At 34.7% G+C, this 23553-nt stretch overlaps 1 protein-coding gene across 2 annotated transcripts in view; it reads left to right on the top strand.

The window, feature by feature from the left end:
* The window catches only part of LOC143233374 (irregular chiasm C-roughest protein-like), a 77400-nt gene extending 54057 nt beyond the window's left edge, over window positions 1-23343 (top strand). Inside the window, exons 6-15 of one of the 2 annotated variants that reach the window (XM_076469558.1) lie at window positions 2015-2222; window positions 4926-5040; window positions 7658-7800; window positions 9271-9522; window positions 10344-10465; window positions 12916-13090; window positions 14299-14349; window positions 16227-16337; window positions 20195-20412; window positions 21940-22416. In XM_076469558.1, the coding sequence (XP_076325673.1) occupies window positions 2015-2222; window positions 4926-5040; window positions 7658-7800; window positions 9271-9522; window positions 10344-10465; window positions 12916-13090; window positions 14299-14349; window positions 16227-16337; window positions 20195-20412; window positions 21940-22278 (1734 nt within the window). In that variant the 3' untranslated portion in view covers window positions 22279-22416. Of the gene's footprint in view, window positions 1-2014; window positions 2223-4925; window positions 5041-7657; window positions 7801-9270; window positions 9523-10343; window positions 10466-12915; window positions 13091-14298; window positions 14350-16226; window positions 16338-20194; window positions 20413-21939 lie in introns of both variants that reach the window. The other variant, XM_076469559.1, reaches the window with a different exon arrangement.
* Window positions 23344-23553: the final 210 nt, after the last annotated feature.

The following is a 23553-nucleotide window of genomic DNA, read 5'->3' as shown; positions in this document are numbered from 1 at the left end:
ATGTTTTAAACTGTGATATATGTATGTTCACATGGTTAATAGTGTAATACTGATGTTTTGTAGATACTAAAAACACAGTTTAGAAGGTTTTTACATTTCGTGATTGGATGACAACTGTTTTATTGGAATGCAGAACTCTTTCAAACTGCCATTATCTACACTGATGTAGATTTCACGTATTTGTGTATGACGCTCAGATAATGTTATATATTATTATTTATATTATGATAATGTAAATGTTTGTCTTTTTACTATGCTTTGGGTTATTGTATTTATTATTATAAATGTTAATCCACAATGACGGGCAAGAAAAGTGATTCTGGTTTTTCAAAACTGGTTTCTTTTTGGGTTGAAGAACTCAGAAGAAGGTTATTCTTGTTCAAATGTTTATTTCATCCTCGTTGGACCACTTCACATTGAAATTTTACTTAACCTTATGGCTGTCCACTTCACATTGAAATGTTACTTAACCTTATGGTTGTCCACTTCACATTGAAATGTTACTTAACCTTATGGTTGTCCACTTCACATTGAAATGTTACTTAACCTTATGGTTGTCCACTTCACATTGAAATGTTACTTAACCTTATGGCTGTCCACTTCACATTGAAATGTTATTTAATCTCATGGCTGTCTACTTCATATTGAAATATTACTTAACCTTATGGCTGTCCACTTCACATCGAAATGTTACTTAACCTTATGGCTGTCCACTTCATATTGAAATGTTATTTAATCTCATGGCTGTCCACTTCACATTGATATGTTACTTAACCTTATGGTTGTCCACTTCATATTGAAATATTACTTAACCTTATGGTTGTCCACTTCACATTGAAATGGTACTTAACCTTATGGTTGTCCACTTCAAATTGATATGTTACTTAACCTTATGGTTGTCCACTTCACATTGAAATGTTACTTAACCTTATGGTTGTCCACTTCACATTGAAATGTTACTTAACCTTATGGTTGTCCACTTCACATTGAAATGTTACTTAACCTTATGGTTGTCCACTTCACATTGAAATGGTACTTAACCTTATGGTTGTCCACTTCACATTGAAATGGTACTTAACCTTATGGTTGTCCACTTCACATTGAAATGGTACTTAACCTTATGGCTGTCCACTTCACATTGAAATGTTATTTAATCTCATGGCTGTCTACTTCATATTGAAATATTACTTAACCTTATGGCTGTCCACTTCACATTGAAATGTTACTTAACCTTATGGCTGTCCACTTCATATTGAAATGTTATTTAATCTCATGGCTGTCCACTTCACATTGATATGTTACTTAACCTTATGGTTGTCCACTTCATATTGAAATATTACTTAACCTTATGGTTGTCCACTTCACATTGAAATGGTACTTAACCTTATGGTTGTCCACTTCAAATTGATATGTTACTTAACCTTATGGCTGTCCACTTCACATTGAAATGTTACTTAACCTTATGGTTGTCCACTTCACATTGAAATGTTACTTAACCTTATGGTTGTCCACTTCACATTGAAATGTTACTTAACCTTATGGCTGTCCACTTCACATTGAAATGTTACTTAACCTTATGGTTGTCCACTTCACATTGAAATGTTATTTAATCTCATGGCTGTCTACTTCATATTGAAATATTATTTAATCTCATGGCTGCATCTTCATTATGTTGGCAGCTACCAAAATTACTATGACTCACTTCAAAGCACAAAATAATAAGATAATCTTTATTGTAATGAAAATCATTAGAAACTAGGCTTACAAAGTATAATCATTCAGTCTAAACACAAATCTTAAAGTGCTGAGATTTCCTTTATTAATGAATACAATTATTTTTCATTGTCTTTTTTGCGAAGCTAAAAAAAGCTCCAAATTCGAATCCATGTTCTTGTATCAACCCTATAAAACAACGAAAGAAAACATATTTTAACATACAGTAATAATGTGACAGTTTCTTATTTTGATATTTTACTTTATAACTAACTCTCGTGAAACATTTTTTTTTCCTCAGTTGTCGTGGCTGGATGAAGAGGATAACGTGGTGACTGAAGGTATCGAACTCACCACACAACAGTTAGGTGATAACAAAAGAACCAACGCTGTCCTTAAGTGGACATTTAAACCAAGCCGAGAGCATGATGGGAAAACGTTTTCATGTCGTTCTGAAAATCCTGCTTTAAAACAACCTATTGTAACATCAATAAAACTTGCAGTAAAATGTAATTCTGATATATATATATATATATATATTAACTGTAGCTTATAGTGTTGTGATTTTTACTTACTTGCACAATGATTTCTATAGATTTTGAATTTATATAAGTGATAAAATTCACTAGTTATCGATGTTCGTGTTTTAGGTGTTCCTCGTTAGTTCAGTATGATTGCTGTTTTATGTATAATAACTCTATCAGTAAATATTTTGGTTACGAGTTCACATTAGATTCACTGGTTATTGACGTACATATTTTTGAAATATAGGCCTAAGACTGTGTCACTAAGATTTTAACTCACGTCTACATTTTATTTGTCTTTTTATTTACTTCGTGTCAATATTCTAATTCATTCAGTAGCAAAGTAGTCTAGGGTATAGATCTAAGAGTACCTATTTAGTATATATATGTTAAAATCATTCCAACTTACTCTTGTTGATATAAATAGGATTAACCCAAATCTATTCTGTTTCTAGTCACTCGTTTGTGATTTTTATATTACCAATTTTAGTCAGTAGTAAATAAAGTTACAGCATGACTTAAATGTTATATATATTGCCGAAGAAGAAACAATGAAGCAACCTAAAAACACAGATAACGAAATTTCAAAGCTATAGGCCCCTGCATGGCCAGGTGGTTTAAGACACTCGACTTTTAATCCGAGGATCGTGGTTTCGAATTCCCGTCACACCAAACATACTCGCCCTTTCAGTCGTGGAGACGTTATAATGTGACGGTCAATCTCACTATTCGTTGGTAAAAGTGTAACCCAAGAGTTGGCGGTGAGTGATGATGGCTAGCTGCCTTCCCTCTCGTCTTACATTGCTAAATTAGGGACGGCAAGTACAGATAGCCCTCGTGTAGCTTTGCGCGAAATTCAAAAGAAACCAAACAAATCAAAAAAAAAAAAAAACAAATATATATTTTGTACTTTTTTGTGTGTAAACACTAAGTGACTGTTTATTAAAATCACTGTAATATTACACTATCTTTTGGATTATATAGTGACTGGATACAACACTTTCACTTTCTCTCGTTATATCTATAAGTATATATAAATAAAACAACGAAAATATAAGGATATAATAACAAAGCTAAACTATCCTCACGGTGTTGACATAGTAAACTGAGTCGTATGAAGCAACACGAATTAAACGTTTGTTGTACAAAATGTGGTTCAATAGAAGGCTTAGTAACAAAGTGTACTAGTCTGGAGTTATAAATATTAGTAACACCAGGTGACGGGGATTCAAATCCTCGACCTTCAGATTACGGGGTTGAGCGTCCTACTCACCAGCTCATGCTATGTCTGCGAAAGTTAAATGTGCTTCCTTGGTTCCATTTTTTTCTATCTTTTATTTTTTAATTGCCAGAATAATATATATTTTAGTTTTGGACTATCACGTGTCGTGGTTCGTCCACTTTGTCGTTCTTCATTGTCTTTAATGATATGGTAAATGTCAATGCCTGTCAGTTTTCATTTTGTCAGTAGAATAAGTTATATAATAAAACATAGATAATAAGATTCTTTTGTACGTCCTCAGGACTTTATATATTTTCTGATTACTTTTATCTTGTTTCAAATATATACAAGCGCACACGCAAACATCTTCATGTATGCCTAAACACGCACACATTGTTTAATTACGTTTATATTATCCAAGTGTGTTTATATTGAATATTTTGTCTTTAAGTGGAACAGTGCAGGTGCCTAACAGAATGTAGTATTTCAAATGACAATCAGAACTTAGCATTCTTTAGTACTATATGTCAAGTATTCCAACCTTTAGAATTTGTTTTTTTTCGTTTCTTCTTTATACCTGTTCTAGTTCATTTGTTTTTAGATCTGTAGTTTGAATGTGGTCTAAATTTTTTGCTTCATTTAGAATTACGTTAAAAATTACGTTTAAAACTAAGATCACGGTTGTAGCGCCAACCTCAATGCATTAAATATTGTCCTAAACTAAAAAAAATACTATTTTGTAAGAATAAACGTTCGTTAAATCAGCCTAAGGATTCTCCTAATCTTAAAAAATGTAATTTTTAAGAATAATGTTCATTAAATCAGCTTCTTAAGGATTGTCTTAATCTAGACAAAAGTATTCGTTAAATCAGCTTCTTAAGGATTGTCCTAATCTAGACAAAAGTATTCGTTAAATCAGCTTCTTAAAGATTGTCCTAATCTAGACAAAAGTATTCGTTAAATCAGTTTCCTAAGGATTGTCCTTATCTAGACAAAAGTATTCGTTAAATCAGTTTCCTAAGGATTGTCCTTATCTAGACAAAAGTATTCGTTAAATCAGCTTCTTTGTCCTTATCTAGACAAAAGTATTCGTTAAATCAGCTTCTTAAAAATTGCCCTAATCTAGACAACAGTATTCGTTGAATCGGGTTCTGTTTACCTAGAAACCGTTCAAAAATCAAGCGATAAATAAAGACAGGTGAAGAACTGATTTGGAAATTATTCCGTTCGATATATCTGAATAAAAAAAACATACGCTGAAATAGTGACGTTTAGTTACTTGATCAGTATTTGAAAGGTATCTTTAAAGATGTCACATACATTTTGTTCAAATATATAAACGATACATACCCAGCTCTCTCTCGTCCATTAATTTTACATACTGCCGTTAGGTGTGCACATAAAGTTATCAGGATAAGATTGTGTCAAAGCATAAACTCAGTAAGAGTGATGAATGACTGTTACAGATCCTCCTGAAGTTACTTTAACTGCCAACAGTAACAAAATCAAGGAATTTGATGACGTGCAGTTCACGTGCGACGCAGTGGCGAATCCGGCAGACATAATGTATAAGTGGTACAGGTAAGTTTGGTTACTTTTGTAAATATTTTATTAATTTTTTTAGCTGTAATATGGTTTTTAAATATTTTGTGAGATATTCCTTTCTGTCAAAACGCTCGCCGTGTTCATGTTTTCAGAAAGACAATAAGTTTTCTTTTTGTTCTTTCTGCTGTCAGTCCCAGTACTTCATCCGGTCCACCAAACACAAAACGTATTTTGGAATCTCGTATCGAGACATAACACGACTTAGAAATAGGGTGTCTAATAAACAGAAATTTGTTCTAACACGCAAAGGGGCATTTCAATATGTTTTTGTGAATACTTTAATTAGTTTGTATATGTTATTGTTTAACCTTTAAACAAGGGGAATGTTGTATGTTGCAGTATCAATTTATGATGACCGCTGTTTAAGGGTAAAAAATATTGGGTTGAGGAATAATTCGTGAGCGTTTTTTCAAGTTAACAAAATATATTCATAAATGAAACGCTTTCGCAAAATATTTCATGTCATTTGGTAGATAATTTTTTGCTCTAATAGATGGTGTGTTTGATTTTCATATGTCTTTAATTTTTGCTTTCATTTTCAGCTCATTAAATGGAATGTCAAGTGGACAAAATCAAGCATTTTCGACACCATCTGCTTTTCGCATTTAATTTCTTGCAATTTCGTTTAAAACAATGCATACTGTATACCTAGGTATTACATGAAATAAAGTATCATAATAAATGTTTTGGGTGTAATGTGTTCATGCATTGAAGTATTGTATAGTCTTGCATGTAATGCTTGAATGAAATTATTTAAAAACGCTCACGAATTATTCCTCAACCTAATAATTAAGAAACACTAAAATAACATATTACGTTAATATAAACAGGTATAATATAAAATTAACGAGGTGCAGTGGAAGTAAACAAGATACGAATATTCGAAAACTAGTAATTATTCATTTTTAATTTATAATTACGTAATAAAACATTAAGGTAAGAAACAAAGTGGATTCTTAATTTATGCGACAAGCAATGTGTTTGTTTGTTTATTTATTAGTTACTGATTGGTTTGAATTTTGCGTAAAACTACAAGAGGGCTATTTGTGATAGTCGTCCCTAGATCAGCAGTGAAAGACTAGACGGAAGGCAAATAGTCATAACCACTCACTACTAATTCTTGGGCTACTCTTTCACCAACAAAGAGTTGGATTTATTTTACATAATAACGTCCTCACGGCTGAAAGGGTGAACATGTTTAGTATTACGTGGATTCGAAGCTGCCACTCTCAGATTACGAGTCAAGGGCCCTAACCACCTGGCTATGTTGGGCTGTTATTCATTGCATATAGATTCACTTGGATAATATGATCCAGGAAACCAATATGAATAACATAAATCAGAATTTATAGCACAAGAAACTACACACGTTTCACTAATTCATCCACTTAAATAGAAACCAGAAAGTTCTAGTCATACAAGTATAGTCGCAAACTTGGTTTGTTTTGCAAGTTAGAATCATTTATTGGTAAGCGTATGTGTGTGTTTTCTTATAGCAGATCCACATCAGGCTATCTGCTGAGTCCACTGAGAGGAATCGAACCCCTGATTTTAGCATTGTAAATCTGTAGATTTACTGCTGTACCAGCTGGGGACTTATTGGTAAGTCTACCCCATGTTGAAGATGAAAAAGAAATTATGGAGTGATATGACGGGTTTAAAAGACTTATCAAATATACCGTATTTTCCGCCTAATAAGCCGAATTTCTGGCCCTAAATTTTGGACCTGATTTTTGGGGGGTCGGCTTATTGGCCGATCACTCCTTTCGGAAATTTCTTCTTCTTAGGAAATGTTTTTATTTTGAAAATTACCATAGGCGGTAATTTTGTCCCATCAGCAAAGCACGTTAAGACTACAGTGAAACGTTGTTTCTGGAATTTCATTGGTTACCTAATTACAGTGAGTGGAGCCAATAACGAATGACATATTGATTCCATCTCTGTCTCAATACGACACGTTCTGCTTTACTACAGAATGCCAATGATCACACACAACATGCATGCTGACGCTGAAACGAGACTAAGAAATCATTTTGAAGAAACTTGTCACTTCTTAAAAATGGCTTCGGCTTATTGGGCGGTAATAAGGAAAAACCCTCATTTTCAGAGCTGAAAATTGGCCTCGGCTTATTCGGCGATTCGGCTTATTAACCGGAAAATACGGTAGCTGCTATTAATTTAAATGCTCAACATGGCCAGGTGGTTAAGGCGCTCGAATCGTAATCTGAGGGTCCTGGGTTTGAATCCTTGTCGTCCCAAGCATAATCGTCCTGTCAATCTTGGAGGCGTTATAATGTGACGGTCAATCGCACTATTTGTGGGTAAAAAGTAACCTAAAAATTGGCAGAGGATGGTTATGACTAGCTACCTTCCCTCCAGTCTTACAGTGCTAACTTAGCAACGGCTAGCGCAGATAGCCCTCGTGTAGCTTTGCGCGAAAATCAAGAATCAATTTAAATAATTTCTAAATAACCGAACAATCCCGATAAAGCCAAGGTATTCCAAAGTTTATTTTACTTCATAAAGTCTAGACTTGTTGTAACTTTCTCTTTAAAATATTTTTTTTTATTTCGTGAATGCAATTTTTTAACAGGAATGACGCGTTAATAAAGGAAGACAATACCACTACCTTGATTATACGTAAAGTGACAAGGCAAGACAACGGACAGACAGTTAGTTGTGAAGTGAACAACAAAATAGGAACAACAAAATCTACGTATATACTGAATATTTGCTGTAAGTAAATTTTTACTTTAATAATATACAACGTTTTAGGTAAAACAGCAGCAGAAAGCAGTGGATATATTTTTAGTTGTGAGTGCCAAACCTTTGGAAACACAGAGACTTGAGTACGCTGTATTCAAGCGATTTTAAATATTAAAACTAATAGTTACGTGACAGTCGCAGGGGAATACCATGTATTAGAACTACATTTTGACGTAGTTTGGAAACTTTGATACTTTGAAAAGGGAAGGGTATATTACAACTCTTTCCCATGCAAAATATTAATGAACTCGTATCATAAATATGTGTTCAGATAGGAAATTTTGAATTTTCAAGACAGGGCTAACCTTTATAGTTAATGATAATGAAGAAACATATATGGATCATCTTGGGGCACCAGTGTGTTCTATAAAGACATCTTTAGGAAGTCGTAATGAATATGGTAAGCAAAGTGTAATTTCTTGCAATAAGCAAGAATCCAGAAACAAAAATATCACTTCAAAAGTTGTTCACGTGCTGCACGTCTGGAAAAGCAACATAACTTGAGTATAATCACATTGCTTCCAGAATATATCCATTCGTCAATTGCTTGTCTGAAACATTTGGAGAATGAAACGGGTATTCATTAAGTCACGTACGAAGGCATACTGGTAGAGTCGTAGCGCCTACGAATTTCTGTGTAATCGAATTGGCTACTGGGCCTGAATGAACCCTGACCGAACTGTAAAAGCTCGTTGAGGCTCTAAAGTCATTTTAATAAAACGTACTCAATATCTGTATTAGGTTTTACACTCAAATATTTTCATTTAAATCAAGGGAAATATCACTCATATAAAATAAACATAAAGCCTAATAAAGGTTAAACGTTAAAACATAACGTGAAGACGTTTAGTCAATGGTAAATAGTGTCACTGCTTTTATGTTTGATTACATTTCACACTTTAGTTAGCATAGCAGGTGTCTGAAAGCTGTTATCAGACACGAGTCTTAAAAATATAATAGTAAATTAATAATAAGGCTTCAAGTCAAAGGACTACATTTTAATGCTCTATGAAAACACTTCATCCCCGATGTCCTTTCGTTTATTAATTTAAACGTTCACACATGTGAAAACCTTGGCGCCCCTACAGTTTTAATATGAATATAATTTAATGCCGAAATCTCTTTAAAAACTATAATTAATTAGAATATTTTCAGAAATTAAAAATAAAAACGCTCATGTTTCACTCACTTTTTGAACAATGTTTTCTGAGCTAGATCAGCACAAGATATTGCCCGAAATAAAGTGAAACGTTTATCATGAAAGAGAGAAATAGTGAAAAGCATGTCTTACTTTACAATTTATGGTAATATTATGGATTCTTATAATGTGCAAAAGTATATTTTTCTCGAGTAAAAGAAAAAGTGAGTTTCTATTGGCACCGAATTTGATGTTTTATGTTAAAACGTTTTAAAAACACTATTTTACCCAACTTTTTTTAGACGGTCCTGTATTTAAGTCACCTTTAGAAAACATAGCAGCAGATCCCAACAAAGAGGTACGGTTGTTTTGTGCTGTTGATGGAAATCCTTCCCCTAAAATAACGTGGATGTTTAAAGATTCCAGGATCGTAGGAAGAGAAAAGTATTTGATCATTCCAAGAATTACACCAGACAAAACTGGGAAATATACTTGTAAGGCTTCAGTTTCAGGATTTCCAGAAATTTCGGCAAATTTGTTTGTCTTCATTAAAGGTGTGCCAACAATATCTATCTGTTTTGTTTTGTTTTTTGTAACAACTGTAATCTACAAGAGATAAGAGACAACAGATTTACATATTTCATAATTGCTGTAATGCTTGTTTGGTTCTTTTAGAGCAAAGCCACGTTAGTCTATTTGCTATGTCCACCGCAAGGAACTGAACCCATAATTTACTGTTGTAAATCCTTAAACTTACAACTGTTTCGGCCCGGCATAGCCAAGCGTGTTAAGACGTGCGACTCGTAATCAGAGGGTCGCGTGTTCGCATCCCGGTCGCTCCAAACATGCTCGCCCTTCCAGCCATGGGGGCGTTATAATGTGACGGTCAATCCCACTATTCGTTGGTAAAATAGTAGCCTAAGAGTTGGTGGTGATGACTAGCTGCCTTCCCTCTAGTCTTACACTGCTAAATTAGGGACGGCTAGCACAGATAGCCCTCGAGTAGCTTTGTGCGAAATTAAAAAAAAACAAACAAAGAAACAATACAACTGTTTCTCTGTAGGGACTTTTTAATGTTGATTTAATTATATTATTATATTAAATTACGTCTCCCCCATAATGGCTCAGTGGTAAGACCATAGTCTTATGACGCTAGAAATAGAGTTTGGTTACCAGTGGTGGGAAAAACACGGGTGGTCAGTTGCGGAACTTTTGCTTACTAAGAACCGAAACATTGTGAAATCATGCATCATAATAATTAGAAATGTAAATAAAACAAATCAAATTGAACTTTTTGTCAGATAAATTTAGATTATAATTACCTTTCTGTGATTAATCGTAGAAAGATATTTAATCAAACTGTACTTTATTACAGGTCCACCTGCAGTGAAAAGCTCCACTGTTCAGTATGGTATCGAAGGACAGCAAGTAAAAGTGGAGTGTTTAATTACTTCAATTCCAGAACCTACTCGGGTAGTATGGATTAAGCAGTCCCAGGTAACCCTACTTCGATAATGAGAACAAGTCAATAACGACCCTTGTATTTCATTAATCTCTGACAAAATTACTTTAGCAAACGGTACAAATAAATGCCAGTTTTATTCATTCATTTTTCTTTCCACATGTGTAGCTAGTCTGTAATAGGACCACCTCTTACTAACGTCTCTAGTGCTGTGTGTCTGCCACTAATGTCTTAGAAAAAGAAAAATTCAGCAATATTCCTAGACATAATACTGATAAATTAAGTAAGTTATCAGAAGTACGGCTGTTTATTTTCTTCTTTAAGCAGAATATCTAACAGTTCGATAATTTAAACGTTAACGGTGCCACAAAAGAAATACTGTTTCTCTTACAACGTTATTTATCAGAGATATAGTTCAATAAATAACGTTTTCCTGGACATCTATTTCACTAATATCCCGTGTTGTAAAGGTACAAGTTCGTCACTTAATATGTGTAACTTAGCAGTTATTTGGAGTAAGGTGTTTTTGACAACTTGCTATTTAAACACGGTAAACATTAATTAGAAGACTTTAATCGTCTTGTCATTTAATGTTTAATTTATTACATATTCATAATCGATTTGGGAGTTTCCTTTGGTGTTTTTGTTTTTTCTGTGGTAGTATTGTTTTTGATTAAGCACAAAGCTAGAGAATGGGCTATATGTGCTCTTCCTATCACGGGTATCGAAACCCGGCTTTTAGTCGTGTTAATGGGCAGGCATACTACTGTACTGCTGAGGTCTTGTGGTAGTAGTAGCCAAGTTCTGATAAACTGCATTGTTTTTTTTTTCGTAGTTTTGAAATGGAAATCTTATTTGAGGTGTAACAATTTTCTATTGTCTATTTAACGACTGAGTATGAGAGAAGAAAATAATTCTTACTTGCCTTATTATTTTATTATAATATTATTATTTATATTACTTATTATTTTATTCATTTCAGTGTGAAGAAGATTACGTTTTAGATTCTAACAAACACCGATGGAGGTTAGGTGTACAGTGGTATTTTAGGGTGCTGTGGTTTTAAAATCTGTCTTTGTATTTTGTTTATCGATTGCCCTAATTAATGTCTTTTGTGGTCTTATAACTACTGTTGGTTTTGTAATTGGCGAAATGGTTAGAGTTCTGGACGCATGACGCTATCTTTACTGCTACTTACAGCTGATCCAAGAACATAACATTGTTTTTGGAAGTCTTATATGTAAAAGATATTTTTGTGAGGTTCTACCTACTCCTTATGGTTGAGGCTCATTTGAGCGCTTCTTAATTTAGCTACTTTATTGTTTATTTGTTAGGTCTTTATTAGATCTACCACTGGGGACTAAGTTTGTCAGTGTTTGTCATATTTTTCCTTGTTGTTATAGCGATACTTAACTTCACGGAATTCAGAGCTTTATTTCAATGCGTCTGAAATTTCATTTTGGTTTTATTTTCTAAGATATTTCTACAGTTAAAGGTTAAATAAGAAGACAAGGCTACTAATTAAAGTGCACCATAACCTCCAGTTCTTTTTGAATTTATGGTTTATGTATATATGTTTTATGTTAGAGTAAACAAACATTTGTTGAATATGTAATTTATGTTTATTTATCTTCATGTAAACCTTATGTTTCTGGTCGTCTTGAATTGTTGTTTTATAAAAAATTCAAATAACATGCATTAATTATTCAGTCGTGACTTGTGGTACACCTTAAGCTGTAATATCTTTAACTGAGCATATTTTTTTTCAAGCTATTCAAGTTCATAGTGATTAGATATTAACTATGCCACCTGGAACAGAATCAGATTCTATTGTAATTAATATCTATTAAAATATATTATATATTTGTTCCTTCAATCTGCTAGATCACAATTTACTTTTTTTAAATAAATTCATTAGTTCTCTAACCCTAGTTTTATCTAGAATAAAGATAAACAAGTTTTTAACCTGATAGAGATGTGTGCATGATTATTTATACGTTCTTTAAGTATAAATACAGATCCTGACAGAACATTAAAGAACTCAATAAGCACTTCTAGGTTGTGTTATTATGTTGTTCTCAGTTCGCGCATTAGTACGGTGCTTAACATTAACATTCTTATTGCCTGGTTTATTGGGTTCGAGTAGTTTTTTTTTAAAGAAACGTACAATAAAAGTAAACACGTAATATTTTCCTTCTGTTCTACGTAGATAGAACATTCTTGTATTAATTAACAATAAATGTTGCAAAGATATAATATTAGAAGTTACACGAACGAAATATATATATGTATTGGTAGTTTCCACATTTGTTAACACTCTTGAAGTAAAGACACCAACAGATCTCAAGGACAGTACACAACGTCAGAGATAATTAACAAAGCTTTACGAGATCCCCTTAAGTCCTTCAACTGTCACCCTAAACAAGCAGTTAATTACTGTACTGGTATTTGTTGTCTCACGGCTCTTCACGTGCTCTTGGTTCAGGTGGTTGACATTGACAATTCAGATGGCTACGAGATCGTGACAGAGCCCCTAGTGGACGGTCTCAGAAACCTCCTCATTATTCACAAAGCAGAAGAAAACGATTTTGGAGACTACAACTGTTCCGCGTGGAATTCGTTAGGCCATGACAGCATGGTAATATCTGTCAGAAGGCAAAGTAAGATGATGCTTTAATTTAGATCTTACCACTAAGATATCAACATACGAATATATATAGCCCATGCAGAGTTGTTTTGGATATGTTAAATGTTATTGTTATTTATAAAACGCAAGTTCTGACATTTTAATTAAATAGAGATAAGCATATTTAATTATCATAATTATCATATTTCGGACGGTTTGTGCTGAGATATATTATAATTATCATTTGCTTCATCTGTTGAATAAGTGATAAAAGCAATATGCAGTCTTTTTGTAATTATAATTCACTTAAACACCAGGCGACATCTTTTAACTTAGTTATTCATGACAACTAATTCTCACTAATGTGCCCACAGTGGCACAGCGATATGGCTGGGGACTTACAATGCTAAATATTTGGTTTCAATACTTGTGGTGTGTGTAGAGCACAGATAGCCCATTGTGTAGCTTTGTGCTTAATTCAAAACAACTCACTAGTATGTTTCTTTTCATGGTTCAAAGGTTATGACTTATAAAGTTATAGCCAATACGATTAGAGCCAGTGAATTATAAAAAAAAAAATCATGTATTGCTCTTTCTTTATAATTATCTTCTGTATTGGTAGGACTGGCATGGCCAGGTGGTTAAGGAACTTGACTCGTAATCCCAAAGTCGCGGATTCGAATCCCCATCACACCAAACATGCTCACGCTTTCAGCCATGGGGCGTTATAATGTAACGGTCAATCCCACTATTCGTTGGTAAAAGAATAGCCCAAGAGTTGGCGGTGGGTGGTGATGACTAGCTGCCTTCCCTCTAGTCTTACACTTCTAAATTAGGGACGGCTAGCGCAGCTAGTCCTCATGTAGCTTTGCGCAAAATTCAAAACAAACCAAACCCATATTGGTTCAATGGTAAGTTTAAGAGCTCACAACGCCAAAATTCGAGGTCTGATTCCTCGTGGCTGAAAGAGCGCAGATAGCCAGTTATGTAGCTTTGCTCTAGACAGTCACAGCATGTATGTTTTTTGAGAGCATGATACTGATAACTGAGTACTTTTGGAATATCTTAATAACAGTATATTTAAAGACTCCCATTTGCAGCTTAATAAATTAGAACTTATGTTTTGCTTTTCATAACTGTAACCAGTTCTTTGTCTACTTTCGGGCGAATTATTTGATTTTTGAATGTTTTGCTTTACTTGCACGATGCATGTTTGTTTATGTTGGATTTGCTTATTCTCAGCATGTGATGACGTAGATGGAAGCATGCCTAACGTACTCTGTTCTGTGACGGGTAAGTCTGTTTCTGTTGAACACGTTTGGTATTTGTAGTAATATCTCTGTTGTCTGACTGTTTTAGTTAACTGTTAGTTTATCTGTAAAAATAATATTAAAATTTGTCGTACTGAAGAGAACACTAAGGTAAATGGTTTTAATTACCAACAAACCTAATTCACGCTCTAAGTAATAAACCTGTAGTTACGTAACTTACACACAAGTGGGCTGACCAAATAATTAAAGATACGGTAATTTTTGTACAACGCCATAACCCTTCCCCCGTGACAGAGCAGCATGTCTGTGGACTTACAGCGTTATAATCCAGGTGCCGATATCTGTGGTTGGCAGAGCAGAGACCGCTCGTTGTGTAACTTTGTACTTGATTGCAAACAAACAAATAGTTCAATAAATATTAGTTCAAGACAAGAGAACGTTTAGTGAACCATATGAGACTTCTTAACACTTGAACATTAGTGTTAAATTTAGAAAAAAAAATCTATACTTTACAGGCCATAAATAACAAACCCGTGAACATTTTATTATCTGGAAATGTAAGTATTCTTTTGTTAAACATACATTACAAACAAACTCATAACACATTAAAAAACTGATCCAAAACACGAGTAACTACAATTTTATTAAGTTATTGTTATGATATTATGGAAATTGTTTATACCCGAAATAAGAATATTTCTCCAGAAGATAGCCCAAAGTGGCTTTGCTCTAATACATACAAGCAAAAGAAAGTTACTGTCACATAGGTACAACTCCATCTGCTAAGAAAATGTTGAAGTTAATTGACGGAACTGCATAATATTGAGGTTACTGTGAAAAAAATTACAAGTTGCTGGTTTACAATATATTATTATTATATGTACTAAACAAACGGGAATACACCGTTGATCTAACAAATGGAGAAGATATTCAATATAAATAAGTACTTTGTGTGTATTGCTACTCAGATGATGTCTTAAGATATATATAATTACAGATAATTTAATCATGTTTTTTCACGTGCACACTGCTAAAACTTTTGTCTTTCTTCTGTCAAAATGAATGATGAAATATTTTTAGAAGTATCAGTCAACAATTTTTTACCAGCCCCGATTATTGTAACTGTGCTACAGAAACTATTCGGCAAAAATTTCTGATACGAATTCTATCTTTCGATGCGAGAATAAAACCCTTGTTTGTTATTGTTAATATAATTTAATTGGTAATTTTCTCTTGAGTGTATAAGAACCATTACCTGGTTTAATATAATAGATAAGTTTGAATGACGGAATGTGACATACAGTTATGTGTAGATAAAAAGATTCAGGTCGCGTGTAACAACTGTTTATGTAACCTCTGACCTCTGTAGGTGTCAGCATTGCCATGTGGTAATAGGCGCTCGACTCGCAGACTGAGAGTCGCGGGCTCAAATCTCCGTCACACAAAACATGCTTTCAGCCATGGGGGCGTTATTATGTGTCGGTCAATCCCATTCTTTGTTTGTAAAAGATTAGCTTCAGAGTTGGCGGTGGGTGGTGATGAATAACCGCCTTCCCTCTACTCTTACACTTTCAAGTTACGGACGTCTATCGCAGATATTCCTCGTACAGCTTTGCGCAATATTGAAACAAACTAACAGACTGTGTATGTGACTTATTCGTTTTGGTTTATTTTAATTAAAGTGCTAATACCCATACCAGTGGTCTTAAAAGTACAAAGATTTTAACTATACTTGAGCAACAACCTTTTCTTACGAGTAATTTGAGTTGATTAAATGTTCATACATAGATCATAGGTTCTTTTATGTACACATGTTTCTAAACTATAATGTTTACCATAGAACTGATGTAATCATTGGAGTATTTTGAAAATACAATTAAAATAGACGTATTTTACTAGAAAATCTTCCCATCTTGATAATCCTGGCTGGTGTGATAGGAGGAACTGTCATCATTGTTTCTATTACTATAATGATCATTTTCTGCCTTCGCAAGAAGCCTTCATCGAAAGGTAATTAAATAAATATTTACTTTTTTTTTTTTGGGGGGGGTTGTTTCGTTAATACTCTTAACAAATCACGAGCCAGGTGTGAACTAGGGTCAGTGAGCTCCGACTGTGAAACTGAAGTTCAAAGTTCACAGCACGTTGTTCCAGAAACTCGCTCCGCATTTTAGGGTTCACTACTACGTTAAAAGAGCGATCTTCAAAACTTACTATTCCGTCAGACAAGAGCAACCCACTCCATTTTATTAAAATTAGGTTCAACTGTGCACAGGCGGCTTCGAATATCTGTGCACGAAAATCTTGAAAGAAATAAATTAATTTTGGAAAAACATTTTCACTGGGTTAAGATAATTATTGAAATTGAAATCCTATTTAGAACCCAATCAATCCTAGACATCTAGTGCATTTAGAAGACCGAGAACGTTAAGGAAATGCGCTAGAAATAAAAATGGAAGGTATGGAAGGACAGAAAAGACAGCAATGCCAACATAACTCGAAATTATCTCACTTCAAAACGAAGAATTTTTTATTTTTTTATAATTATTCAGTGTGTTTTAATGTTCTGATAATAAAGGAATGCTTACAGAGACGTGAATGATTAGGCTCATATATTTTTACTTCTTAAATAAAATTTCTATTGAAAATGAATATAATGATAAGTCATATCTAGGAACGAACTTCACTCGTCACTTACTTAGCAAAAATACTATTAGCATTAGGGCTAATAATATTAGGGCTGGGGTTTGAGAGATTTCATAAAGCGCTAAATTTGACATGAACTCGAATGTTTCTTCATACTTTAAGTTCAGATTTACTATAGATAACAATTATCACCGATTTGTTATTCATTTTTTATGCGACTTGTTACGCGGACTATACTTCACCACACAAAGACTATCTCATTTTTTATGTGACTTGTTACGCGGAGTATACTTCACCACACAAAGACTATCTCATTTTTTATGTGACTTGTTACGCGGAGTATACTTCACCACACAAAGACTATCTCATTTTTTATGTGACTTGTTACGCGGAGTATACTTCACCACACAAAGACTATCTCATTTTTTATGTGACTTGTTACGCGGAGTATACTTCACCACACAAAGACTATCTCATTTTTTATGTGACTTGTTACGCGGAGTATACTTCACCACACAAAGACTATCTCATTTTTTATGTGACTTGTTACGCGGACTATACTTCACCACACAAAGACTATCTCATTTTTTATGTGACTTGTTACGCGGACTATACTTCACCACACAAAGACTATCTCATTTTTTATGTGACTTGTTACGCGGACTATACTTCACCACACAAAGACTATCTCATTTTTATGTGACTTGTTACGCGGACTATACTTCACCACACAAAGACTATCTCATTTTTTTATGTGACTTGTTACGCGGACTATACTTCACCACACAAAGACTATCTCATTTTTTTATGTGACTTGTTACGCGGACTATACTTCACCACACAAAGACTATCTCATTTTTTTATGTGACTTGTTACGCGGACTATACTTCACCACACAAAGACTATCTCATTTTTTATGTGACTTGTTACGCGGACTATACTTCACCACACAAAGACTATCTCATTTTTTATGTGACTTGTTACGCGGACTATACTTCACCACACAAAGACTATCTCATTTTTTATGTGACTTGTTACGCGGACTATACTTCACCACACAAAGACTATCTCATTTTTTTATGTGACTTGTTACGCGGACTATACTTCACCACACAAAGACTATCTCATTTTTTATGTGACTTGTTACGCGGACTATACTTCACCACACAAAGACTATCTCATTTTTTATGTGACTTGTTACGCGGACTATACTTCACCACACAAAGACTATCTCATTTTTTATGACTTGTTACGCGGACTATACTTCACCACACAAAGACTATCTCATTTTTTATGTGACTTGTTACGCGGACTATACTTCACCACACAAAGACTATCTCATTTTTTATGTGACTTGTTACGCGGACTATACTTCCCCACACAAAGACTATCTCATTTTTTATGTGACTTGTTACGCGGACTATACTTCACCACACAAAGACTATCTCATTTTTTATGTGACTTGTTACGCGGACTATACTTCACCACACAAAGACTATCTCATTTTTATGTGACTTGTTACGCGGACTATACTTCACCACACAAAGACTATCTCATTTTTATGTGACTTGTTACGCGGACTATACTTCACCACACAAAGACTATCTCATTTTTTATGCGACTTGTTACGCGGAGTATACTTCACCACACAAAGACTATCTCATTTTTTATGTGACTTGTTACGCGGACTATACTTCACCACACAAAGACTATCTCATTTTTTATGTGACTTGTTACGCGGACTATACTTCACCACACAAAGACTATCTCATTTTTTATGTGACTTGTTACGCGGAGTATACTTCACCACACAAAGACTATCTCATTTTTTATGTGACTTGTTACGCGGAGTATACTTCACCACACAAAGACTATCTCATTTTTTATGTGACTTGTTACGCGGACTATACTTCACCACACAAAGACTATCTCATTTTTTATGTGACTTGTTACGCGGACTATACTTCACCACACAAAGACTATCTCATTTTTTATGTGACTTGTTACGCGGACTATACTTCACCACACAAAGACTATCTCATTTTTATGTGACTTGTTACGCGGACTATACTTCACCACACAAAGACTATCTCATTTTTTATGTGACTTGTTACGCGGACTATACTTCACCACACAAAGACTATCTCATTTTTTATGTGACTTGTTACGCGGACTATACTTCACCACACAAAGACTATCTCATTTTTTATGTGACTTGTTACGCGGAGTGTACTTCACCACACAAAGACTATCTCATTTTTTATGTGACTTGTTACGCGGAGTATACTTCACCACACAAAGACTATCTCATTTTTTATGTGACTTGTTACGCGGACTATACTTCACCACACAAACACTATCTCATTTTTTATGTGACTTGTTACGCGGAGTATACTTCACCACACAAAGACTATCTCATTTTTTATGTGACTTGTTACGCGGACTATACTTCACCACACAAACACTATCTCATTTTTTATGTGACTTGTTACGCGGACTATACTTCACCACACAAAGACTATCTCATTTTTTATGTGACTTGTTACGCGGACTATACTTCACCACACAAACACTATCTCATTTTTAACTATAGCACAAAACTTGTTTTTCTTTATTTGTGCTGCGTCTGTGTGGAGCTTACGAGATCTTTGGAAAAGAACATAAAAACATCTTTGTTTTACGGCATGGCCAGGAAGGGTTGAGGCGTTCGACTCGTAATCCGAAAGTCACTGGTTCGAATTCCTGTTGCACCAAACATGCTCACCCTTTCAGCCGTGGGGGCGTTATGATGTGACAGTCAATCCCCCTATTCGTTGATAAAATAGTAGCCCAAGAGTTGGCGGTGGGTGGTGATGACTAGCTGCTTTCCCTCTAGTCTTACACTACTAAATTAGGAACGGCTAGCGTTAGGGACAGCTAGCGTTAGGGACAGCTAGCATTAGGGACAGCTAGCGCAGATAGCCCTCGTGTAGCTTTGCGCGAAATTAAAAAAAAAACTTCGTTTTTTATTCTTCGCGCGTCGTAATTGTTTTTACTTATGCAATTAATATTACCTATATTTAGTTTTTCGCGACAGTGTGTAAGAGCTATTTCATAAAATTTATAAACAAATATATTTCTCGAGTCTCTAACCCAGCATTTCAGGAGTTGATCAATTTACTTTTGTGTTTGACGAGAGAGTCGCCAAGTATAGCCGCTGTTTTTTGGTTTGTTTTTTTCAGGTACTGATTTCGTGTCAGAAAATAAAGCGAAGCAATCCGATTCAGCGTCATCTGGCGACTCGGATCTGAAACTGGAAATACGAACAGCTTCGTCCTTGTCTAACAATGACCAGGAAAGAAATTGGGAAGAGCCAACTGACGCTGTGCGTGTACAGAAGCCACCCGACATATATAAATACGACATGAAATACACGGAGACAAGACTTCTTCCAAAAGTGGTTGGTAAAACACTCTGTTTCATCATTTCCAAACGCTAAGAATATTTAGGTATATAGTAGCAGCAGTAACACCATTATTATGTCTATTTCTGTTCAAGCCAATGCAACAAGGGAGTTGCCTTAGACTATTGAGTAAAGTAAAATCCGTAAAAAAATTCGTTACATTACAAAAGGTGTATGGGCCCGGCATGGCCAGGTGGGTTGAGGCGTTCGACTCGTAATCTGAAGGTCGCGGGTTCAAATCCCTGTCACACTAAAACATTTGTTGTAAAGACATTTTGACTTCAAGCGATATGTTTTGCTTTTCAAGATAGATATCCTTATTGGTGATATTGCTTGCTATTGCCCAGGGCATCTGTTATAGGATGTATCACTTTGTTTAACGTGGCTGGAGTGCGACTATTTTGCGTTGGAAAGTTGCATAAACTTCCAAAATACAGCAAACTTTTATGTAGAATCGCTCTAACAACTACACTCCAAACAATATCGATCGGAAGTTAATGTCAAGATATAGTTCAGACACACGTAATTCCTCGTTGGCTTAATATTGACTATGCTTGCCACGTGGCTTGCTAACTTATATATTCAAAATCGCTTTAATATAAGGTATTTAGTTCTCCGAATACTTAGAGAAAGCCAACAATCCTAACACAGTTTATTAAGTACACATTTTTTGAGAAATAACTTAATGTGACTGTTTTATAACTTATGAGCACAACTGCGTACTGCCAATGAAGTTTTAGTATTTATTTCATATCTGCAATTTACTCATAATTAATCGAAACGGAAATGCCAAGTTTTTCTTATCCTATGTCTCACACGTTTCTTTCACGATCTTAGTAATGAGGTATTAGTATTGAATAGCATGAATGATGCTAGAAAAATATTTGATATTCTAATTCGATTGGCGCGGCATGGCCAGGTGTTTTAAGGCGTTCGAATCGTAATCGGAGGGTCGCGGGTTCGAATCCCCGTCGCACTAAACATGCTCGCCATTTTCAGCCGTGGGGGCGTTATAATGTGATGGTCAATCCCCCTATTCGTTGGTAAAAGAGTAGCCCAAGAGTTGGTGGTGGGTGGTGATGACTAGTTGCCTTCCCTCTTGTCTTACACTACTAAATTAAAAACGGCTAGCGCAGATAGCCCTCGAGTAGCTTTGCGCGAAATTCAAAAACAAACAAACAAACTTAATTATATCATTGTTGAAAACGCTTCACTCGTCTTCAAATTCATTAACGCAGTCTTATTGCAACTCTATAATTTTAACCTTTCAATTAAAAACTAATTTGGAGAAACTATTAATGTGATTATTATCTAAACAGTGTTTTAAATTTATTTTTCTGTCAAAACTTTATTGTCTTCAGCTGATAAACTGAGATCAGAGCTGATGGCATTAAATAGATCAAATAACATATGTTCCACTTTTAAGGTGTGATACATTAACATATTTTCTCTATTAATTCATTAGTGTTTTCTAATGAGTTGTATCCTTTTTCTTGTCTTGAGATCACATCTTTTTCTCCACAGGAAACCCAGGAAAATAATGGTTACGTTCCTTATGTCAACTACTCCAGAAATTACAATCCAGCTCACCTGAGCTCTAGTCTAGATAATACACATTTTGACAACTCTACACAGCTTTATAACGACCTGGGCCAACCAACGGGACCCAACTTCCGTACAGCTTATGCTAGCCCTTACTTGAGGACATCACAGGCTAACCTACCATCTGATCATGTCCTTTACGAAGGTTATAGGTGTAACAGTCTTACTAATCAAGCATCTCCTCTGTCTTCTAACCAGTACATCACTAGTCAAAATTTCCCAAGCCATCTGAAACCTGGAACTTTAGCGACGCATGTATGATGGTGAGAAAAAAGAGTGTTGTGACATACCGCTATGCTCAGAGGTCACTCAGTTCACTCCAAGAGCTCAGGTTTAATCTCGACTTGTCATTAGAACAGGCTTCTTAAGTTGTCCTCTTTCACTTATCAGTTTGTAGGGTCAACAGATGATTGGTGGTCATAATGCTCCAATCAAATGTAAGACAAGTAATTTAGGTTGTTGTCGGGCGTCGAGAGTACCCAAAATGCTTACTTGAAGACTGACAATCGTCGAAGCCAAATCTGTGATAAGGAAATTTTGAAGACATAGAAAACAATGAACTTTGAAAAACTACTGGATAAGGAGTGAACACTTGGGGTCACTGCTGTTTTTTTAAACCTATCTATGCAATAACGTTCTTCTGTAAAATGTAGAGCTTTTATTATCTCTATCCTAACGTTTATCTTGTGGTCAGCTGCCTTTATCTCGTGGTGCTGTAGTTCGTGACTTCAGATCCTCGCTGGACTGTAATTGTGCCATGAACTGATATCTCGTGGTAGAAAAAAGAATATCTTACCATCTATTATTAGTATTATTATGTTCCATTTGGTCAGGACCATCAAACAATAATTGTTCTGCCTGAAATGTAATCTTCCACTGTCTTTCCCACAATGTCATAACGTATAAGGACAAGTGTAGCTATATCGTTGTTTTTTGTGGCTATACAATTTATTACCTGGCAGTATTTTAAAGACACACTACTATTTACATCATCAGTGCCTCCTAGTCGATGTCATTGGATCTACTAATACTCTTGTGAAACCTGTATAACATCACTCGATGTCATTTGTTTACATAAGATATTGAGTATCTAATGCTAAGTAAGATATAGCTTAAATTTGATGTCTAAATACCGAATGCGAAACATAAAAGAATCTTATAGTAATATTTACAGATTCAAGAATTATTGTATATAATGTATAGACCTTGTTCGAGTTGCTTTGTTGTCATCAGTATTTATGAAGTATGCTGCTTAATGAAAATGAAGCTGATATATATTTTTAATGTGAATGTTTAATGTCAATAAAAGAGTTCGGTGAAGTACAATTTCAAAGGCGTTTTAATTTCTAGCGTACAGATTCATTTCATGAACTTCGAAACTCAAGTTTACTGTTCTAAACGCTCTTTCTTCCATCTATAGAATTCACGTAAATTGTTATAAATTTATCATGGATTTATTAAATAACAGGTTCAAAACTATAGAACTGACAGCTACTTACTTTATATATTTTGGACAAGTTCAGTTGGTGAAACGTT

This window comes from Tachypleus tridentatus, chromosome 12 (assembly GCF_004210375.1).
Source record: "Tachypleus tridentatus isolate NWPU-2018 chromosome 12, ASM421037v1, whole genome shotgun sequence".
NCBI lineage: Eukaryota > Metazoa > Arthropoda > Merostomata > Xiphosura > Limulidae > Tachypleus > Tachypleus tridentatus.
The sequence above is the reverse complement of the archived record's forward strand: the minus strand, read 5'-3'. Positions and strand labels throughout refer to the sequence as shown.